The following is a 13,324-nucleotide window of genomic DNA, read 5'->3' as shown; positions in this document are numbered from 1 at the left end:
GTCTCCTGGAAGAGAAAGCGATGGTGATGGCAATGGTGACTTTGTGATCTCACTGCTGCCCCTTCTTCAAAGGAGAAGGAATGGGGCAGAAGTGAGATTGCAAAGCTGCTGAAATAATGTATATAATATTCATGTTCTACTGAGTCAGACCACTGATCTATCTTCTATCTATCAATATTGTCTCTACACTGACAACAGCTGTCCAGGGTTTCAGACAAGAGACTTTCCCAGCCCTACCTGGAAGCGCTAGGGATGGAAACTGAGACTTTATATAAGCATTGCGGAAGGAGTGGGGCTCAGTGGTACAGCATCTATTCTGTATGCAGTAGGTCCCAGCTTTCATTCCTGGCATCCCCAAGGTGGGCAGAGAAAGGCCCTTATCTGAACCCCTGGAGGGCTGCTGCCAATCAGTGCAGGCAATTCTGAGGTAAATGAAACAATGCTCTGATTTGGAATAAGGCTGGTTCATAAAATCATATTTTAATGTGTTCTGTGACTGAACTATGGCTCCTCCCTAAGTCGGAGGGTCTTGTCTGGGCCAGTGGTGTTAATTCCACATAACCTGTCCTCATGAATTAAAGGCAGAGAAACCCACAACTGCTGAGAGCAGAGTGTAGCAATGAAACCCACATCAGCCCCATTCTTCTCAGTGTGTACTATGCACTTGAATCACTGTGCATGAGTCAGCATTTCTCAACACAGAGTGCCATTCATTTCCTGGGAAGTTGGCTGTTAATGTAGCATCATACTACACAAGTGGAGACACCTTGGCAGACGCTTCTCAATTGCCCAATGGAAAAGATTTAAAAGAAGCCTTTTTGATTGATTATTTCTTAGTGCAGCAGTTTTTAAGCACAGCTTGTGTCTTGTAATTAGTCACAGGTGAATCTGTCATTGAAAATAGCATGAGGAACTCATGTACTTTGTACCTTTTCCTGATGGCAGAGATAGGCACTCCCCTTCCTGATTTTGCTATGGTATAGTTGGTAAATTATGGAAGTAAAGAAGATCAGAAAGTTGGCAGGGAAACTTGTTCCAATAATGATAGTCCACACCCCCTTGTCCCTCCTACGATAAATGCAGTATCAGTATTCTTTGTTCCAACCTGACAGGTGTTCACTTACAAATGAAAGGATAGTTCTGAAGGCTCTTAGCACAGAAGACTCTGGGACTCTTTGCACTATTTAATGGGAGCCTTAAAGTCAGAGCTCTGCACTACAAACACCACAACAAGGCACTGCCTCTTAGGGGGTGCAGCATCTTGTATGAGAGGAATTCATATAGGAACCACACCAGTTTCAGGAGAGGTTTGTCGGCTGCAATGTTTTTACGTGGCCAGCAGGCTGCCAGTTGGCCATTTCTTCTCTTGCAGCTTGCCCTTTCTTGTGAGTGTCCTGCACCCTAACATGTCTTGGAGCAAACTGGGATTAATGACTCGAGAAAGGGGGAAAAATCTTGTTCCTGCTCACAGCCACTCTTCTTATGACTTCAGATTCTCTATGACTAAGGCCCAGCAGCTTAGAAAGAAGGTGTGACTAGCAGTTTTTTTGCACTCTGGGCACACTCCAGCTTTAACACCCAAGGAATGACAAACTGTACATTTGTTCCTGTGAACAATACCAAAGGTGTTGGTGTGTTCCTCCTTCCTGTTCCTTGCTTGCTCCACTGTTTTCATTGAGCAGTATCTAGGTGTGCTCTGGATTGAGCTTTAGAAGGACTGGGACAAAAACGGCCACACATTTGAAGTAGACTTTGTCACACACCTAGTGAAAATGTAAACTTTCTCCCCCCCTCCCCCACAAGAGGTAGGGGGATGTGGTTGGCAGAGCACCAGTTCTTTCTTCTAAATGACTGTCCCCAGGGCAAGGGTGCATGTTTGGCACCCTACACTGCTGGCTTTCAGCACTGATCTCTGGCTGTCGGATTTGATAATCATGGGCAAACATAGAAATACAGTATTAAAGACACCATCCATAGGCACCTGCATCATCATGGGAGTCCCATCAGTCAACAATCTCCCTCCTAGCTGATGACTGACAGCTCAATCCTATGCATGTCTACTCAATGGTGCTTACTCCATTGTAAGTGTGGATAGGATTTCTGACTTAATCAGAAAAATTTCCAATATCACAACAGTGTGAACTTCCCTGTTATTGTGGGTGCATGTGAACAGGGCTTTTGATACAACTAAGCCTTTAGCCATGTGATTTGGGAAGTACCAGGAAAACCTCTTTCATGTACCTGTATTTCTTCCTCACTCCTTCTGGGAGATACCTTCTGGGGGCTGTCCTCATATATGAGTACTGTATATGTCCTCCTAACCTTAGGGAACCTTTGTACCATTGTAGGCCAAGAATCTCTGGCCTGGCAGTAAGACTCGCATTAGATCACACAGGGGCAAACACGTGTTTGCCACTATGAGTGTGCACGGAAGGGAGCTTTAACCACTCTGACTCCAGGGTATGCACATGCATCCAGAACCACTTAGCCTGAGTGACTAAGGCTGTGTCATTATTTGAGGACTGCAAAATCAGTTGGGAACTTGTGTATGTGAATGGGCTATCACAGACAAGAACTTTATTATCTCCACACATTACTTCAAACACAATGCTATTGAATGCACTCTGTTCACACATACATGGAGTATTGAGTCACACACTTGTGATTTCCCTACACTTGTGAAGGTTGTAACGTGAACTAACTTCATTTAAAAGCATTGCATTAATGGTGGCAGTAAAGTTCAGTCTTCATACACAAGAACCAGTACTGGTGAAGGGAAAGAAGTGCACCAATGGCACGAAAAGTGTACAGTAACCCCAAGTGTACAGTAATTAGTGTACAGCAACAAACACAAGATTTGTGTGAAAACCAGACCAGGCTTTTGACTGCTTTTATGGACATGTCAAAGGTGTTATGCGTCCCTGTAAAAAATACATGCCGAATGAAGCAGTCCTCACAGAGAAGGCTGATTTGTGTGGCGATTTGGTGAGATGCAGCAACCGGAGCCCCCATTTCCCTGTCATTTGCATGAATGGTGTTGTGTGTGTGTGTGACTCTTTTGTGCCCCCCTCTATCCCTTGCATGTGCCCACCATGAGGTGGGCACCAGCCCTCTCACCCCCATCCCTGGCTGTGTGGCTCAGGGAGGTGTGCCTTGTCTCTCAGTCTCTCCCTGCCTCCTTGGGCGTGTGTGTTGTGCTGGGTTTTCCTGTGGGAGGAGTGTGTGTGTGTGTGTGTGTGTGGTCACCCCCTTCCCTCCTTGTGCGTAACAGAAGGTGGTTGTGTGCCTGGTTCTCCCCCCCCCCCGGGCATTTCCACCCCTCGACGCCTGCCCGGGCGCTCAGGCTGCGAGGAGAAAGCGCTGCAGCAGCCGCCGGTTGCCGGGCGATGTGAGGAGGCGGGGAGGCTCCCCCCGCGCCTGCCTCTCTCCCTGAGCGCCTCCCGCTCGCTTCCCTCCTTCCCCCGCTGGAGCCGCCTGCCCGCCCGCCCTGCCTGCGCTCTCCCTTCCCTGCTCCCTTCCTTCCCTCCCTCCTCCTTCCCTTCCTCCCTCCCCGCCATGCCGGACAAGATCTCCGTGTCGGAATTCGTGTCTGAGACCAATGAGGATTACAAGGCGCCCACCGCCTCCAACTTCACCACCCGGATGGTGCAGTGCCGGAACACCGTGGCCGCCATCGAGGAGGTGAGCGCGGGCGGGAGCGCCCGGAGGGGGCAGAGCCCGCAGCAAGCCAGCCAGCCCGGCCTGCCCGCAGGAGAAGGCGGCTCGCCCGCCCGCCCGCCAGCGCAGCCCCCCCACCCCAGGCGGCAGCAGCAGCAGCTCTGGCTGCCCTCGCTGGGGCTGCTCCTTCCCCTGCCTCTTGGAAGCGGGAGGCTGCCTGGCTTGGGAAGAATGGAGGGCGCCCCCTGCGCCAGGCTGCCTCCCTTCCTGGGCTTCCCTCGCCTTGCGCAGGCACAAAGGGGGCTCCGTGCCCGCCTCGGGGACTGGGACGGTGCCCGCCTTGGACCAGCACCAGCTTCTCCTCCTCTCTCTCCCTCTTCTCCTTTGCCCGCCTTCCTCTTTCTTTCTTTGGCAGGGAATCTCTCTCTGGTGCCTGCTTCCCAGCCACAATGAATGACCATCATCATCATCTTGGCTATTACTAAGAGTCTATCTCTCTGCCACAAAGGGCTTGCTTGCTCTCAGCCCTTGCAAAAGGGAGGCAGGATGCCTTCTTCACCTGCATCTGGCACACTGAGCACCAACCATTTCGAGCCTGTCTTTCTCTTCCCAAGTGAGCCAGCTACATGCTGCTCCTGGCACAAAGATATGGTGGGAAGCCCTTTTTACAGTTCCTGGTGCCTTGGGGACGGCACCTGTCTGCAGTGTGGTGGGGACTGACCCAATGACCATGATATATAGACCCTTTTTTCTTCAAAGTCATGTTCCCTGTTCCCCAGCATAGAGACAACGGAGTGGGATTTAGAGGAGCCCTGTAGCTGGCCCGAGGTATGTTTACTTAGAAGTAAACCCCACAGTGTTTGGTGGGGCATTGTATTTCTAACTAAATGCATAGGCTGTTATATCCTGTGCATGCTTTTTAGAGAGTAAGGGCCCAAACCTATCCAACTTTCCAGCTTTGGTGCAGCTGCAATGCAGCCCCGAGGGAAGGGGACACATGTCCCCGTACCTTGAGGGGGTCTCTGTGACTGCCTCCCCACCACAAAATTCAGCACACACCCCATTGGCACAGCTGCACCAGGACTGGAAATTTGGATAGGATTGGGCCCTAGGTCCCACTGAGGCTGCAGTCCTATCCACACTTACCTGGGAGTAAGTCCCACTGACTGTAAGGGGACTTTCCTCTGAGTAGACATGCATACGATTGGGCTCTAAGTCTTGTGGGGTTCACTTCTGAGGAAACAAGTCTTGGGATCAGACGATACCCTTTTACAGTGGGAATATTTGCTTCCCTGCTGTGACTGAAGGGTCAAGTGACAGAACTGTAGACCCCCTGTGCTGCACCTATAAGTTTCTTCCTCCAGCCCCCTCTTTTATCATCCTGGAGACCTATTGGGTTTTCCATGCTTTGCCTTCCTTTTAGGTACTGAAATGCATCTGTTTCTGAAACAAAGGGGACTGTTAATACCAGATCACAGCCTTGCTTTATTCAAGCATCTATTCTTTTGGGATTTTTCTTTGGCTGACACCACAGAATGTTTTCCTCTTGTCACTAGTAAGTTGTGGCACACTCTGGCACATGGGTTTTTAAGTCTTCTTCCTTTCAGACAAAAGAAGTGAAAGGTGCAAGTCTCTCTGTACTGCAAAGTGTTCTGAAGGCAAAGGGATCTCATTTTGGGTTAGAACTCTGCTATTCTTTGTCACCGTTAAAAGGTATCTGCTGTAGCAGAAAATATTTTAAATACTAGGCTGGGATTTTTTGTTTTGTCTTCATATCGCTTTACAAAAAAGAAATCTAGTATGTGAAATGGCAACATTTAACACAGATTGCAGTGCCCTGATCTAATAAACAAACAACCCTATGCACGATTGCCTGGGAGACAGCCCCATTGAACACATTGAACTTACTTCTGTATAAACATCAATTGACTTGAGCTGACAGGGGGATCAAAAATTGATTGAAACATTCTCTTCCCCCACCCCTGCTGTCATGCATCCGAATTTTGGATTGTTTCCAAACATGACTTGAATGCATCAAAAGTTACTTTGCTTTTTTATTTAAATAGCAGTTCATCTGAGCTTGCTTCATAGCTGTATTCATTTAATTATCATAAGCTGGTATGTCCAGTCTTCTTGTTGTAACACTTCCTTTGTTATGAAGAGAGCCTGTGTGGTTCCATCTGCCACTTTTCAAACTTCTGAATTCAAACTAGATTTTCTAAATATGAAGAACTGCTATTTTGCTATTATCCTTCCACATGTAGATTTGTTCTTGCATGGTTATGCTCTGATTTTTCCATCTTTAAACTTTTCAGGGAGCATATTTTTAGAACCTTTTGGAAACACAATGCAGTTCTTCAAGGAATGCAGCATTTTCTGCAAGTGATCTAATATTTGAAAAAACTACTTCAAGGTGTTGTGTCCCAGGCGGGGCTTAGCAACACTGTTTTCTGGGTCAAGGCCCCCCTCCCCCCAATCAAGTTGCATCTGTCTCTTTCACCCAGATCAACTGGTCTGGAGATGAGTTGCTGTGTGATGGGGAAAGGCCTAAGAGGGCCCAGTGTGGTTTATAGTCCACTTACTACCTAATCCCCATCTAACAATGATGAAATGACCCTTTTAAATCTCAAGATTCTCTTCTGAGCTTTGAATTGCAGGGTTGGAAGAGATCCAACAATAATTTTCTCCAATCTTGTACCCTAGACAGAACTGTCTGTGCATTAGACCTATATATATAGATTAATCCTCTTATAGATTAATCCACTTTTTAAGTTTATGGTAAACACAAAGATAAAATCATGTGGTTTACCAATGATTCTGAGGCTTTCTGAGCTTTTACATTTTTTTTTAAATTTTGAAAGTATTTCTAATGTTTCTGATTTTGGAGAACAGTGCAAGAGTGTGAGCCTGAACTCCAGAAGCTGAAATGCTGGGCACTCTTACCTGGGAGTAAGTCCCATTGAACCTTGTGGGATTACTTCTGAGTAAGTGTACTTAGAATTGCCCTGCATATGGCAAAGAAAGGGTGCATTCAAATAGTCACTTTGTATTTTACAATCATGAGATTCCTTTTTTAATCCCATGAGTCAGGCAGCAGAACATCCTGATTTGTGAATGAGTGTCATTCACAGTTCTAGCATAGTGATAAATTGGAGTTTTCAAAAGTGTGGACAGATTGCTCTAAAGATGCTGCTGAAAGCTTATTGCCATTATAATTGGGGAACAAACTGCAATTTTTTTTTAAATTATGAATATGTTTGATTCTTATTTTAATCTGTCTGCCAGCTGTTTTTACATGTCACACATAGTGGTGTAAGCTAGTTTCAAGTAATGTGATTAGTTGCTTCAACTTGTTTTTTTAGATTTTGGATCCTGGGTAGAAGTTTTTGTTAGAGAATAGTTAATTGTCATGTACCTCAGAAAGCCTCTTTCATTGTGCTGTGTAGCAGAGGATGATGCTAATGAAACTAGTATTTTACTTCTCTATCAAGAATTGTTCAGTAAGGGTGAGTAGAATTACACAAAGCTGCATTAATTAAGGCTTTGTTGGCAGGATCTTTGTTCATTTACCAGTATTAATTTCTTCAGCAGAGTTGGCAAAACATCAGCACTTCTGAACTGGTCATACTGACTTTCTGAAATGATTTAATTAAACTGAGCACATTTGTTCCAGAATCAAATGCCTAAATAGCTATTGCTTTCAAAATGTAAACCTTTGACCTTTCTTGGGCAGTATTGCAGTTCCAGTCATTGCATTGCATACCACATGGAGTGGCCTGCCTAGTTTTTCAAGTCTGCGGAAGATGCTCTGATCAAAAATAGACCATCAATTTCCTAGTTGCGACAAGGGCCAACAGTTTGCTAGAAGTCATAGCTGCCTGATCATGAACAGTGCTTTCTTAAATATATTGTGTGGAGGCTTTGGAAAATAAACCCATGCTTTGTGCAGTTTTTACTTTGTATACATGATGAAGATATGCCAGCAAGTCTGTTTGCATCCTATAAAATAATAAGTGGGCAAATGATGAGTCACTAAAATAGAGCAAGTCCCTGATTTATGTCCTGGTTCTGCTCTGAAGGTTTGTCCAGAAGTTAGAATTGACATAAGTTGGAGTAGCAGTGTCATGCTTGTGTGAAAGCACAAGGCTAGATAGACTCTGCCTGAGCAAGAGTGCTGATGCAACTCTTCGTAAACTGGAATATCCATAAATTGGATGTCTTCAAATTTTGGGATTACCTGTATTGGAAACCTGTTTAGGTATGTTTCTGTGAACTGAAGGTCTAGTTTTTCACCTGGGTGATAGTGAAAGAGCATCCTTACATCCTTAGGTGTAATGGATTTCACATAATAATGAAGAACCTCATGATAGAGTCTTGATCTCATATTACAATTGGTTCTGTATTAATAAATTTAGATTATTAGACTATTAAATTAAGGGCACAATCCTTACCAGGTCTACTCAGAAGTAAGTCCTATTTTGTTCAATGGGTCTTACTCTCAGGAAGGTGTGGTTAGAATTGCAGCCTAAATCTAATAAATATAGATTATTAGATTAGATTATGGCTGCTGACTAAGGGCCCAATCCTATTCAATTTTCCAGTGCTGGTGCTGCTGTGGCAATGGTGTATGCACTGCCTCCTTTGATGAGAAGGCAGTCACAGAGGCCTGCTCAAGGTATGGGAACATTTGTTCCCTTACCCCGGGGCTATATTGAGGCTGCACCGGTGCTGGAAAATTGGATAGGATTGGGCCCTAACTCTTTTAAAAGTTACTGGAGGAATTGCCCTAGTCTATGTACCTACTGTAGTTTGCTCATATACAGAAATAATTAAAATAAAAGCTTTTTTGTTTTGCTTTTCTGTTCTGCTTTTACTAAAGCGGTCATGGAATTAGTAAAACCCAGTTGCTGGAAAATTAATATTAGTATTATTACAAGATGACCAATAGCATCCTAACCAATGTTTCTGTGAGCATTTTGAATTTTATTCTCTGTTCTGGAGCGCACCCCTTGAATTGTGCTGATATCCACAAAAGCATCTCCTTGTATCAGACTATTGTGTGTGCATGTGTAATATATAAGACTGTATATTGCACATAGTCATATGGGTGTGTCCTTATTAGTATTGCAGCTTCTTTGGAAAGATTAACACTTCTAAGCTTGCTGGTCCTGTCTATTCATATTGAGGCAAAAACTAAAAACATGGTTTATCATTTTATATGTCTGTATCAAAAAATATAGCACTACAAGTATCGCTTCTCTTAAGTTTATTACTATTAGAATGTTTATATGCAGGCGTGTCCCCGTATCTGCGGGGGTTCTGTTCTGGAACTTCCCACAGTTAAATGAAACCACAGATACGGGCGAATGCCTCCCCCCACTCCCCAAAGCCAAGGGGAATTCTGTTCCCCTTGCCTCCGTAGGGGGTGCATGCAGGGGCCCCGCGGACCCTGATACCATGGATAACTGATACCCATGGATTCAGGCCCCTCCTATACTGCTTTTCAACAAAAAAGTTGACAAAGTGGTTTGCACAGCAGAACAAACAAATAAATGGTTCCCTGTCCCAAAAGTGTTCACAATCTAAAAAGATGCAGCAGAAACACTAGCAAAGTTCTATTTATTTTTTCTAGTGTGCTAACTGCTCACCTCTACTTCCAGAATAATATTTATGGAATAAATACACGAAAACAGTATGTGGATCTTATCATATTGAGCCTGCTAAAGTCGAACAAGATCCTCTGTATTGAACACTCCTCATGGATCAGCTTTTATCATCCAGCTGATGGTGCCTGGTGCATGAAAGACTGAGGTGTACCACAGCATTACAAGTTTAATGAAGCAAACCCAGATAGTTTAGGTAAGTGAAAGGAAGAGTGAGTTTGACCTGGAGGAAATTCCTTTCTGATCCAAGATGTGGTGATCAGTCAGTTCAGTTCAGTTCTGTGGTGCAGAAGAAAAACCTGTTGATCAAGCTTCTCTGAGAGAAAAAAAAAATGCATAGCTTTCTAGCATTGGTCAACCCTGTCAGATATCCCAGGCCACCTTTAGCTTTACATGTAGTCTGCATTCCAAAACCAGTATGTCAGGATGTATGCAAATGTAGTTTAGTTGTAAAATAACTAGAGCAGCAATCCTAAACATACTTGCTTGGGAGTAAAGCCCCATTTGCTTCTGAGTAAACATGAATCGGATTGTGTTGTAGGTTGGTTTATCAGTTGTTTGTCAGCCCCCCCCCCCAGCTCTACACAGGGCTAGAAATCTTATTGAATTTCTGGATTTAAAAAAGAAAATCCAAGTGACTAGTTGGATGGATGCACGAACTTAAATATCAAATAAATGTTTTTAAACATTTGAAACCTAGCTGCTTTTCAAAAATAACAGCAAAAATATTAAAAACACACACTCACAAAACCCTTTCTCTTGATGTTATTTCTGAAGCTCAGAAGTTGGGGATAAATTGTTGTTTTCTCTCTCTTTCTTTGTCCCACTGTTTACATTTTTTTGAAAGTTTAGCCTGAATCCTAGTCATATCTTAAGTAAAACCACATTTTTATTACTAAACAGCACTGTTGTTTATGAAGCCTGGGACATACCTGTCAAAAACCCTATTGAACGCAGTGGGACTTACTTTTGAGAAAACATGTTTAAGATTGCACTGAAAGACCTGTAAGACATCCAATACTGAAACCACTTTCTAAACATGACACTGATCTGAGAGCATTTGTATTTTAAAAACATGTTATTTGTTCATCTACCTCTTTTTTTTAAACTAAATGTAATTTTGTAATTACATTATTCATTTTTTCATTCATGCTTCTCATGAGTCATCCCCCTTTTCCACTGGTACTGTTTATGGCTTCTGTTGAAATCATTATGACACATACACATGTAGGTCTCCAACCTCAGTTGGAAATTCTGGAGGCGCTAAAAACAATAAAAAATCTTAGAGCAGTGGTGTTTTGTTTTTGGTTAGTGATGATGAAGGTGGAAACAACAATATTTAGTACATAATGGAGGCTAAAAGTGCAATCCTGTGCGTATCTACTCAGAAGTAAGTCCCACTGTGTTCAGTAGGGCTTACTCCCAGGAAAATGAGTATGGGATTGCAGCCCAAGTGACTGGCTGATTAGAGAGTGAGGTCATTGAGGAAGTAGTGGTGTTGCCTTCAAATTGTGTTGTTTTCCTTCCCATACAATGGAAGGAAAACATAGCAGTGATTTCTCTTGGCTGATTTGCTTTTTCTGAGCTAAAAAGTGCCTTGTATCATGACAAGGTGTATGTTGCTTTTTGGTACGTAGCAACCACAGGAAAAGCCAACCTCATCCTGACTTCCAGTTGCTCTCACCTATGTAAAGTGACTGGTATGCAACAACCACACATTGTGTTTGGATTTTAGCATCTCAGCATGAACAAGTCTAAAAACCCAATATTATCTGGAGCTTGCAGTGGTGGATTTTACAATCCATCGTTGTAAACCCCAGTCCAGTGCAGCAAAATGTGTACTGCTGTTTTGTGCTGTGGGGCCACCGGTGCAAGTGGCTGGAAGTCCCCAGCATGCACCAGTGAGTGGCTCACCCAGGCCATGCTGGAGCAGGTGTGGTGGTGGTGGTTCATGAGCAGTTTGGAGGAAGAGTGGGGCAGGCAGGGTGCAGGATGGAGTGGCTCTTGGCAGCACTTGTTCATGTTGGGATCCTACCCCCTTTTCACAGCCCAACACACCCCTGAGGTTCCTCTGATTTATTCCAGCTATTTAGCTGGTGTAGGTCTAAGAAGACCTATTGGTGGCCCGGCAATTTACAGGGAGGTAGATAAAAATATTTTGATGTGTCCCTCCTGGGCCATCTGGTTACCTCCCCCTCCCCCCAGGATGCAGCACATTTCATGGCCCTTCTATATTTTATAAGCTGGTGGGGGATAGGACTGGGGCATAATTGTGGGTTAGTAGTTGTAGTGAGGAGCACTTGAGTGGGAGCTCAGGTGGAGGGCAAAACAGGAGATTTGGTAGATCTCTGCTGACACTAGCATAGTGGGGAATTAAGAGAGATCATCTTGAAAAACTTCTTGTTCTGAAAAGGAGTTCCCAAAATGCAAGGGATTCCAACTCCCACAAAAGTCAAAATAAAAAGCAGGAAGTACTGAGTGATTTGGAAAGTGTAGCAACCCACTCTCTCCTTTGTAAACTGGGATCATAGATAATCAATAAAAATTAAAAGAAGTTTATTAAAGGATTAAATATATTAGGCAAAATTAAAAAACGGAAAGAGAAGATGGAGCGTCAAAAAATAAGACTCATAAAAAATGGAAACAAGACTGACCAACATGAGTAGTTGGTAAAATGTGGGGACAAAATTTAAAAGACCAGGGGAAAACAAAATAAAGTCCTTGAATGCAAATTTTTTGATGCTTTCTTATTCTTTTAGCACCGAGACCCACTTTAGAGAACAACAATCTGTCTGGGACTTAGTGGAAGTGATGTCATGTCCAGAAGTGACATAGTCAAGCAGTAAGAGCAGTCATTGTGACTCTGGAGCCTGCTGCTTTCTTGATAATGCAGCAATAAATTGGGTTGTTTATCAGCAATGTTTCAATAGCAAAGTGAGTGAGAGAAAAAAAATGCAAAATAACCACACAGCTCCTCTCCTTTCCAGCATTCCACCTTCTCATATTTTCAATGGTGCCTAAGCTAGGTGCTATGCAATGCACCTAAAATTGGCTCACGACTCATCTAGTAGGTCCCAACCCAGTTTATGAAACACTGACCTATAGCGTCTTTGTATTTGAATTTTAAAAAAAAAGCCTATTGTTGCTGGTGTCATGAGACCATCCAGATGGATGAATTAGGATCACCTGGGCATCCCATCTTACCCCCCCCCACCACTTTACCTAACCAGCTGGGTTTGGATTCCTAGTTGGTGGGCACACACCAATCTCAGCTTGAGGGTTAAACAGTATGTTTCTAGGAAATTCTAGACATGAAAATAGGGCATCATCATTTTGACAGTGTTGCCCTGTCATGACTGAATTTAAAAAGGTCAGCAGCTACTGCAGGAGGGTGTCTCAGCTACTGAGATGTCATAGAAACCTGGCGAGTTTAGTTGGAAGTGCCAAGTAGGGAAACTATGCAAAATACCACACTAATAGAATGCCAGAAGTCAAATCCAGCATGTGGCAGCTTTTTCTCAGGATCACACCATGAACCTATGCCATTTATTACATATACTACCACACATTAATTATCTGTACCCATATTTGTGATCATGCTATCCTGGGGATAAGAGATCTCATTCCAGAGTAGTTTGTGCATATATGAGTTCTGTGCTAGGCTGAAGCAAGTAGCAAGTTGCAGTGCCTAGGCCCGCACATTTCTGAAATGGCCATGCAAAAAAGACCTTCAGTTGCATTTTTGACTAGCAGCAGTGAATGTGTTATAGCCAGATGTGAAAAATGATTGTAATTGTTCATTTTGGTTTTGTATCAGATGCAGTGTGTGATGTGCTCTAATGGGTTATTGTTTGGATAAATGAAATGGAGAGTTCTTCAGCAAGCAGATAAAACAGTTAAACAAATTCTCAGAAACAATAGACAATCCAATAGTGAAACATCCAGGACATAAAGGAGATGTTGGAAAACCGGCCGCAAAAGCAGGGGGATGTGGCAGATGAGCA

At 43.7% G+C, this 13,324-nt stretch overlaps 1 protein-coding gene across 3 annotated transcripts in view; it reads left to right on the top strand.

The window, feature by feature from the left end:
- The first annotated feature begins 3,430 nt into the window (after positions 1-3,430).
- Positions 3,431-13,324, top strand: part of ASAP2 (ArfGAP with SH3 domain, ankyrin repeat and PH domain 2) — a 133,572-nt gene continuing 123,678 nt past the window's right edge. For 2 of the 3 annotated variants that reach the window (XM_066612135.1, XM_066612127.1), the window contains exon 1: positions 3,511-3,681. In XM_066612135.1, the coding sequence (XP_066468232.1) occupies positions 3,556-3,681 (126 nt within the window). In that variant the 5' untranslated portion in view covers positions 3,511-3,555. Of the gene's footprint in view, positions 3,682-13,324 lie in introns of all 3 variants that reach the window. The other variant, XM_066612143.1, reaches the window with a different exon arrangement.

Source organism: Tiliqua scincoides, chromosome 1 (genome assembly GCF_035046505.1).
Source record: "Tiliqua scincoides isolate rTilSci1 chromosome 1, rTilSci1.hap2, whole genome shotgun sequence".
In the NCBI taxonomy this organism is placed as follows: domain Eukaryota; kingdom Metazoa; phylum Chordata; class Lepidosauria; order Squamata; family Scincidae; genus Tiliqua; species Tiliqua scincoides.
The sequence above is the reverse complement of the archived record's forward strand: the minus strand, read 5'-3'. Positions and strand labels throughout refer to the sequence as shown.